The 10,013-nt window shown below is 37.1% G+C and overlaps 1 protein-coding gene across 1 annotated transcript; it reads left to right on the forward strand.

Annotated features, from left to right (window-relative positions):
• The first annotated feature begins 1,463 nt into the window (after nt 1-1,463).
• LOC150085255 (zinc transporter ZIP1-like) lies at nt 1,464-2,423 on the forward strand. The gene has a single exon (XM_090374501.1). It carries the CDS (start codon nt 1,464-1,466, stop codon nt 2,421-2,423), a length of 960 nt encoding a protein of 319 aa, XP_090230627.1.
• Nucleotides 2,424-10,013: the final 7,590 nt, after the last annotated feature.

Consider the following 10,013-nt stretch of genomic DNA (forward strand, 5'->3'; position numbering starts at 1 on the left):
TCCGCTATTCGGTGACCTGAATATCCGGGAATCGTTCTAGCCACTTGGTATGTAGTCTCGCCCTGTAAGTTAGAATATCGTTCTCCATCTTCGTTATTTTGTAGTATGCTTGCATGATGTATGTATTCATTTCAATGCTCCACTTCATTCGTTGGTGTTTTCTCCCTTCCTGGGTAGTCACTAGCGTAGTTGCGCAGGAAGCACTTCCAGTTTTTGGTAACCATACTGGAGACGATGTCTGATTTTTCTAACCGACCCCTCTGTCTAATGCCTGAACGCGAGTGACTTTATCCTGCGCCACACCCGATGCAATATGATTAATATTTCTCTGCGACATCATCCATCTATGGAGGTGGAACTATTTAGCTTTGGCTTATGTCCAGTGGTAGTTCTCAGAAGTGACACCAGATGGCGCCACAATCTGTCTTATCCGCCACTCCGACCTTGGGGCAGGTAGGTCCCTTGGAGAAACTTTCACGATGTTTATTTATTTATTAATTATTCTAATTTATTACTATTATTATAACTTCTGCCAAGGCAGTACTCGAACCCGGGTCCATCAGGCTGGCAGTCAAGTGTAGTAACCACTGGGCCATCGCGCCCCTTAAATTATTGTTATTATTAGCCATATGGTGCAAGGAAACCTGAGTCTTTTGCTGCACCAGCAAAAAAAAAAAAAAAAAAATTCTGATTTACCCTGAGAGAGAGAGAGAGAACAGGAGTCAGAAGTAGAAGGGAATCGCCAAGAAAGAAAAGAATTATGATATCTAGCTCAGGACCCTAGGTGTGCCAAGCCCATACACACCAGAACCATTAATTTAATGGCAATTATAATTTAAGACATCGCAAATTTTTTTGAGTTTTTTTATTTTTTTGGTAAAAATAATTACTTTTCGGTACTTGTAAAATAAACAAGAATTACATTTCTTTGACGTTGCCATTGTTTTTGAGTAGAAAAAAGCAATGGAAAAAATGAAAAAAAAAATAGAAAAATGAAAAAAGAAAATAAATAACTCTATCCGCTAGAGCTTCATATTAATTTTAGTAAAACATATTATATAAAATAATAAAATAATGTTAACGAATTACATATCAGATTATCTGTTATTGTATAACAGATAATCCGAAAACAACTTAAATGTTGTCTGGCACAACCAAACAATTTATGTTGAGTAAATGCATTAACGAATATGCAATGTAAAAATATCTTTTTAAATAGTACTTTAAAAATAATGGAAATACCGGTAGAGTGAAGTTATATTATTAAAAAGACTACATACCATAAACAACGTCATCATTGTACCTGTAATAAAAATAGAGTAAAACGATTTTTTTTCTCTTCAGTTCATTGGTTAATTTTTAACAGCTTTGTGTACAGTGACAAAGATGGCGCTAAAGTATAAATAACGAAACATAAATTATTCTCTCTAACATTTGTTTCATTGCGGGAGAATGAGCTAGTAATGGATGTATTAATAGCAAAAATTGTGTCGCTTTTTCTGCTACTCGTTGGGACATTTATAACTGGAATTCTGCCCATTTTCATTCAGAGAAATCAATGCAACTGCAAACCTGGGAACTGTACGTGTTCATCAAGAAGGAATAAGGTAGTAACATTTCTTTTATATTTTGGTGGCGGGGTATTGATTGCAGTGACATTTATCCATTTGTTACCAGAAGCACGTGAGGGGTTTGAAGATATTTCTAAATCACACGATGAGAATGAAAACAAAGAACCTGAAGAACACCACGAACACCATGAAGAATTTCCGCTACCAGAATTTATTGTATGTTGTGGATTTTTTTTAGTTTATCTCATAGAAGAAATTGTACACACAATATTTGGACATGGCCATGGTTCCAAGTTGAAAAATTCTACTGTGGATAATACAAAGGCCGAGTATTTAAATACAGAAAATGAAAATAATAATCATTCTTGTGAGAACAGTGAAATAAGTCGAAATTTTTCTCTTTCTGGATTGCTTACAATAATAGCTTTATCTTTCCATGCTGTTTTCGATGGGTTTGCTATAGGTTTACAGCATACAGAATCGGGAACCTGGATGATGACTATTGCTGTTGCTGTTCATAAATTTGTGATAGCTTTCGTCATTGGATTAGAGGTACTCGCCGAAGGTGGAAAAAAACTTCATGTAATTATTTATATGTTAGTATTTGCACTCGTCTCTCCTTTGGGAATGGTGGCTGCTATTGTGACCGATATGAACATATCAGGAAGCTCCCTTTTAGTATCTGGAATTCTGAATTCTTTAGCCACTGGCACTGTATTATACGTTGCCTTTTTCGAAATTCTTCACAGGGACGAAATTTGTAAACTGCACGGGTTAATAAAGCTCCTAGCAGTTTTTGTAGGATTCACTTTAATGACTGCTGTACAGTTTGCATCAACTTTCATTGGGTAAGGGATCTTGGATGGAAACAGTAAATCTGTATTTTCACTATGTAAGTAAAAATGTATTTTCACTAAATAAGAAAAAATGTATTTTCACTTTGCATTTTATTTCTTAAAATGATGGCATGTATGTTTTTAAACAAGTATTTTTGTTGCAATAAAGTAAAACTGCTGATCACGAATAAAATAAATTTAAATTGAAAATTATTTGCTTCAAATCCATGTGTCTAATTCGTTTGCTAAAACAAATTTAAATCTTTCCTTGTAATGTGTATTGTTTGATATATTTTTTACATACCTCTTATATATTTACTTAAAATAATATTTAATAATTGCACATGCCACTAATTTATGTATTTTGTTATTTTATGGATTAAACTACCGAGACATGTTATTCTTTTAGATCAGATCAATAATTATTCTTATTAGTTTTAATTATAAAAAAAATGTGTTTAATAATTATTTTTGTTTTAGATTTATACCATAATTTTTTTCATGAATTTTCCACCAATTTTAACAAACAATTCGCATTATTACACAGTAATACATTCCCTTGTAAAAGCATCGACAGTACTGGCAAGGCTTGAATAATAAATTAAAGCTAAGCGGAAATGACGTTTGCACCGGAAGTCGACCTGCTGAGGTAAAAGCCACCTGGAATACCAAAATTTTGTGACAGCTTGCCAATCTCTGACGTCACTACTGAGTTTAATTTCCAGAATTATTTTACTGCAATCCATAAACGAAATTCAAAACAAAATTTCAAGAATAATATTTACAATACATGTTTATTATTGAAAGAATAATGTTTATAAAAACGTTGTACATAAATTGCAGACAATATCATCATCTAATATAGAACAGAAATCGATAAATTTTAAAGATTTGAATGGTCGACTAATATCGTTGTTGGAAAATAGCCTAATATTATTTTTTTTTAATTTTCGCTTATTTACACTGTGCATGATATTACAATTATAGAATTCCTATAATTCACTTGGTGTTTAGAAATAAAAATGAGCTGATGATGGTGTTGTTATTGAGTTTTAGGAGCATTAGCGACTAAGGCCATATTGCTCTGTCTGTAAATGTTCTGTGGTCAATTTTCTGTTTGCTGGACGAAAAACCTGAGTTTCCGGGAGAAAAAAAAAACCATGCTGTCCCTGTATGAGATCGACTAACTCAGCCACGTTGTGAAAAAGGCCTATACAAATTCCTCTCGCCATCGATGGGACTCGAACCCAGGTCTTTTCCACCCAGTGTAAGGAGGACAATGATTCTACCAACTGTGCTACCCACGAGGGAAACGATGAGGCGATTAATTTATTTTTATCGATATTCACGTGATAACAATTGAGGTCATCGTACACGAGTGCAATGTCTGTAATTTGTGCACATTCCATGGTCGATTTGCCTGTTTGATGCAAAACTGTGCAGCCCATCCCAGAGACTTACTAACTCGGCTAATGAATTCCGTGCAGTAAAAAAAAATTCAAAACTTAAAATTTTCACAAAGGATTTGTATGAAATAATAATTTTGAAAAGTCTAGAATTTGTGATAGGAATGAATCATTCATATCACAAATTCTAGAGAGGGTGATGTACACGTGTGCAAATCATTCCGAATGATTGAAAAGTTTACTTTCCTATATATTTTCTGCCCTCACGGCAGCGCAGTGGATTTATTCACTATCTTCCCAAACTTGGTGGAAAGGCCTCAGTTCGAATTCCTTCAATGACGTATGGAATTCTTATGGACTTTTTCCAAACGTAGCTGACTTAGTCGGTCTCAGGTGAGGATTGTATGATTTTCCCAGGGAACCTTGTTTTTTGCCTAGCAAGTGGCAAATTAATCACAGAATACACGCAATTTATGGACACAATATATTGATATATATTGATATATCTAATGTTTTGGTTATTACTTGTAGTTTCAAAAGCCACACTAAAAACAACTGTTTTTTTTTTTTTTTTTTTTTTGATTGACAGTCGAGAGGTTTGTACACAATAAACACATTCAAAAACACATGAAGTTTGATTTGGTATGAAGATTATTCTTATCTGTTTTATGGCTAAACAATAGCATGAGACTTAGGGCCTTTGGTTTCTTGGATGTTTGTAACACTTTTTGATCTGCGTCACAGTAATCTTTTTCAACTAATTGCCTGATATTTATATTTTATATTAAATAATACAATACCCCTTAATTTTAATCTGCATATATTTGTATTTTGACATTAAATTTGTTTAATCAAATATCTATACAGCCGAGTTTTATTTAACTTGGTTAACTTTTGTGGCCTCGATGACCATGGACCTGATTTTGCTCTACATTATATGAACGACAGACCTTATTTTGACCTCTTTTTTTTTGTTTGCCAATTGCTATATGCTGTGGTCAGACTTACCCACCTGCTAATGTCCTAATATATTGTTTTTCAGGCCGCATAGAGGTAGAGGTTTTAAAGGTAGACAATGAAAAATACTTGGGGGTAATTGTGCAGTCAGATATGAAGTTTTCTGAGCAGTGCAGACAGGCTGACAAAGCAGGTCATGGGGCCAATGATATACAAGAATTTTGTTAGTAGGGAGAAGGAGGTGATTATTCCTTTGTATAAGGCAATGGTCAAGCCATGCCTTGAGTACTGCGACAGATCTGGAGGTCTAATTTCACGAAGAATGTAGAGTTGCTAGAACGAGTACAGAGAAGGGCAACAAGATTGGTTGGTGGCGCCTCCGTAGCCAGGTGGGAAGGAGCAGCAGTGCGTAGCACACGCTTCTTGATTAGACCGGGGTTCGAGCCCGTCACCACCAAATACGAAGAATGCGGAAAGGTCAGGGAATGACCACCGCATATCCCGGAGCAATATGGCCTTAGATGCTAATGCTCCTAAAAAAAAAAAAAAAACCAAAAAAAAAAAAACAAGATTGGTGAGGGGAACGAAGGGGGTGCTCTTACCAAGAAAGGCTTAAATTCTGCAAATTGCATGTCTGGAGACTAGGCACCTACGAGGTGATCTGATTGAGGTGCATAAGGCCTTGAATGTGTTGAGCAGACTCAATGCTGATGGGATTCTGAAGTGTCATAAATTCAAATTGAGGAAGGACAATTGTAGAACAGATGTGCGGAAATTTGTCTTTAGCCAACGGGTGATTGATTGCTGGAACAAACCTCTGTTGTTGTGGAAGTTGATAGCTTAAATAAATTCAAGGAAGAACTGAACAAACTTTTAGGGCGAATGGTTGTGTGAAATTGATTTTTTTTTTTTTTTTTTTTGGCTGATGCTACATAAGCTTGCTTTCTTGCATCATATGCCTCTACTAATGCTAATATAAATCATGATCCTGGCATTCTTTAAATAATCATATCTTTTAAACGTCAGCTTCTACATACTGTTGTTGCATTTTTCGGTATCCTATCTTTTAAAAATTTGTTCGGAATTTTTGTTGGCATTTGATTAGTAGTTTAACAATACGATGTGGTGGATCACCAACTGACTCAGGTTATAGGTATCCGATAACTGATACAGACCGTGACAAATCCAGCTTCGCATTGTTTGTAATCTTGCAGGTGGCCTTGAACATGTGCCTTGAAACCAATCGCAGATTCTTCAATTTCTTCTATTGGCCTTCGTCTAGTTGCACCAAAGTCTGGCTAATGTGTTCTGGTACCTTAATATAAGCTGTTATCAATGCGTGAGCCGCGATTTACCATGTTGGTCCAACTTTTGAAAAAAAATTATATCCTCCCACTCAAATTGTTCAAGTGTACCTAACGCGTATCGAAAGCAACAGACACCCTAGGTAAGAATGACGTGCAGAATATTTATCTTTTTTTTTTTTCCTTTAATGGGCCACCCATTCAGCTTCAAGTTTCTCACACCTTCACTGGGACTTGGGTTCGTTGGTAAATGTGCTGGGTAAAGCCTGTAGTAGAAAGGTTTTGGTGCTTTGTGTGATGAGTGATACATACCACTAACATAAATATTATTTAGAAATCAGTAGTAGGATAAAATTTTCACCGCACTGAATGCGGAAATAATAGTTATATTATTTCAGCAGTTAGTTACGGTTGGAATGACGATGATAGGACATTGTCAAACTTGTCATTATCGACATAGCCACTTGCTTTATTTAGCCGTCTAGGTGTATAGAGACCATATGTAGAAGATGTTATTAAAAACGAACAACATCGAAAAATTTAATCGGAGCTCAATAGATGCCACCTAACTGGAGTACCAGGTCCCATTCGGATGCCCCAATGTAGTAGTAGTAGAGGCATGTGTTGCAAGAAAGCAAGCTTATGTAGCATCAGCCAAAAAAAAAAAAAACATTTCACATATCCATTCCCTCCAAATGTTTGTGCAGTTCCTCCTTGAATTTATTTTAGCTATCAACATCCATAACGACAGTTGAAAGTTTGTTCCAGCAATCAACTACCCGATGGCTAAAGGCAAATTTCCGGACATCTATTCTACAACTGTCTTTCCTAAATTTTAATTTATTTCCCCTCAGGTTCGTAATCTGAGCAAGAGGAAGAATCCCATCAGAATTGTGTCTGCTCAACCCATTCAAGGCCTTATACACCTCAATCAGATCACCTCACAGGTGCCTAGTCTCCAGACACTGCAATTTTCAGAACTTAAGCTTATCTTGGTAAGAGGACCCCTTCATTCCCCTCACCAATCTTGTTGCCCTTCTCTGTACTCGCTCAAGCAAATCTACATCCTTCCTAAAATGAAGCCTCCACGCCTGTACGCAGTACTCAAGGCGTGGCCTGACCATTGCTTTATACAAAGGGATAATCACCTCCTTTTTCCTACTAGAAAAATTCCTGTACATCATTGACAAAGCCCCATGACCTGCTCTGGCCCCCTGTCTGCACTGCTCAGAAAACTCATATCTGATTGCACAATTACTGTTTCCAGGTCGTTTTCATACTCCACTGCTCTGAGTGCAACACTTGGTACGTTATTCTGGGCGCCTCCGTAGCCAGGTGGGAAGGAGCAGCAGTGCAGAAGGAGCACACGCTTCTTGATTAGACCGGGGTTCGAGCCCGTCACCACCAAATACGGAGGATGCGGAAAGGTCAGGGAATGACCACCGCATATCCCGGAGCAATATGGCCTTAGTTGCTAATGCTCCTAAAAACCAAATAACAAACAACAAACAAACGTTATTCTGGAGTTACTCCTCTCAATATGCAGTAATTTACATTTGTCAATGTTAAATTTCGGTTGCCACTTCTGAGTCCATCTGCCAGGCTTTTTTTGCATACTTGGACATTAAGCCTGATATATCTTCATCAATATCATTCATAAACATACAAAACAACAGAGGACCCAACACCGAACCCCAGGGACTCCATTTATAACATTAGTCTCCGAAGAGCAGCGTCCATTGATTACCACTCTGTCTTCCCCTACTCAACCACCCTTTTATCCATTGTAGCAAATTGCCCTTAATACCATACTACTCCAATTTGTAAGTAGTCTTTTATGTGCAACAGTATCAAAAGCTTTCCTTAAATCAGAGCATATGATATCAAAATTAATTTTTGCATCCAGCTCCTTTGTAACCACATCATAGTATCCAATCAGATTTGTCACGCAAAACTTTCCCTTAACAAACCCATGCTGTGTCTGGATTATTACTGCAATCTTGTCTCGATGATCCTACAATGCTTCTTTAACCATTATTGTCTAACCATTTATCTAACTGCATAAGCGAAGTAAGTGGACATATGTATACTGGTGTTCAAAAAAGTGCTTCACCCCTTAAAATTGTAATTGTCGTCCGAAAAACGTAAATATATGGCAATATTTCTTACAGATTGCATCAGATAAGATTTACGCGCGTATGTGATGACGTAATATTGCATCATCTGTTACTTTCAGCTATATAAGCACGCTCTGCAAGAGTTGCAGTAATTCCTTGCTTGTGTCAGGATTGAGAGTTGCGTGCAGTTGACGCCACTAAGAAAGAGTGCTTTTGTTGCTTTACGTGAGAAAGGATGTTCTTCCCGTCATATTGCTTATAGAGTGTCTTGTAATCCATCGACAGTGAGTAGATTTCTTTCAAAACTCAAGAATACTGATTCTGCTGATAGGAGAAAAGGAACCGGACGCAAACGAGAGTCTCTACGCCAAGCGCTTATGGCTTAAAAACCGTAAGGCTTCTTCGCCTGAGCTGAAAAGAGAATGGGAAGAACATACAGGATTGGTAGCAAGTACAGTAACAGTCATAAGACACCTCTTCAAAAATGGACTTGTAGCCCGTCGTCCTAAGAAGAAGCCCCTCCTCAAAAAAAAAGAAAAAAGAAAAAGGCTCGATTAATTTGGTGTCAAGGGCATGTCAAATGGATATGTGTTTTTGTAAAGGTATGCGCCTAGAACGTCTGTTCAACTCCCCCTCGTGTCACTGTGAAGAGCAGAATCGACTGTAAAAGGGCCAGAAATGTGTTGGTGTAAGTTTGTGTGTGATCTGTTATGTTCTGACCGCTTGGCTACCCAGAAGCATCAGTCACCTGGAGAGATGATTTTAGGTACTCGTCCCACCACGGAAAGGTGGGCCAGTCCCAGTAAAACACATATAGTCTGAAAAGGGACTCTGACCCACCTGGTGTTGCCAGGGTCGTCTGGGGACTCATTCCAGACGAACAGACAAAACAGAGAAGAAGAAAAAAAAAAAAAAAAAACCACCCGTGGTGCAGGTTATGAAAAAAATATAATAATCATAATAATTAATAAATAAATAAATAATAATAATAATGATAACTAAAAAAAAACTACACTGGAGTGTGATTCAAAACAGAACGCGAGGAGAAAAAAAATTTACACAAGAGAGAGAAAGAATATTGGCATAGGTACACTACAGAGAGAGAGAACCGGAAAAAATAAAATAAAAATAAAATTCAATAGAATAACTACACTTAAGGAACAACTAAAAAAATAAATAAATAAAATAAAGGAAGAAGAGAAAAAACATAAAATGAAGAAGAGAAAAAATAAATAAAATAAAGGAAGAAGAAGAAAGAGAGATAAAGCCTTTATCTAATTTGATCCCCGAGCAGTGGAAGTCAGTTATTTTATCTGATGAGAAGAAACCCCAGGGGCTCGCATCTGGCGAGTATGGGCTTGGCACACCCAGGGTACTGAGCTGGATATCATCATTCTTCTCTTTTTTGGTGATTCCTCTCTCTCTCTCTCTCTCTCTCTCTCTCTCTCTCTCTCTCTCTCTCTCTCTCTCTCTCTCTCTCTCTCTCTCTCAGGGTAACTTGGAAATTTTTTTTGGCTGGTGCAGTATAAGCCTCAGGCTTCCTTGCACCATATGGCTAATAATAATAATAATAATTCAACCTGCATGTCTCCTGATGGGAGACAAATGATTGTCCATAGACGTGGTGAAGAATACCATTCAGACTGTATGGTGTCTACAGTAAAATTCCCTATCCGCCAAATGATATGGGGGTGCATTTCGTATCGCAGAGTAGATCACCTGCAGTTTATAAAAGGTTCCGTAAATGCCAATGAATACCTGGCTATATTGGAAGGCAAATTGCTGCCAACCATTAGAGACAATTTCAACATGCCAAGTAACT

This window comes from Mastigoproctus giganteus, chromosome 5 (assembly GCF_048544385.1).
Source record: "Mastigoproctus giganteus isolate SK-2022 chromosome 5, ASM4854438v1, whole genome shotgun sequence".
Classification (NCBI taxonomy): Eukaryota; Metazoa; Arthropoda; class Arachnida; order Uropygi; family Thelyphonidae; genus Mastigoproctus; species Mastigoproctus giganteus.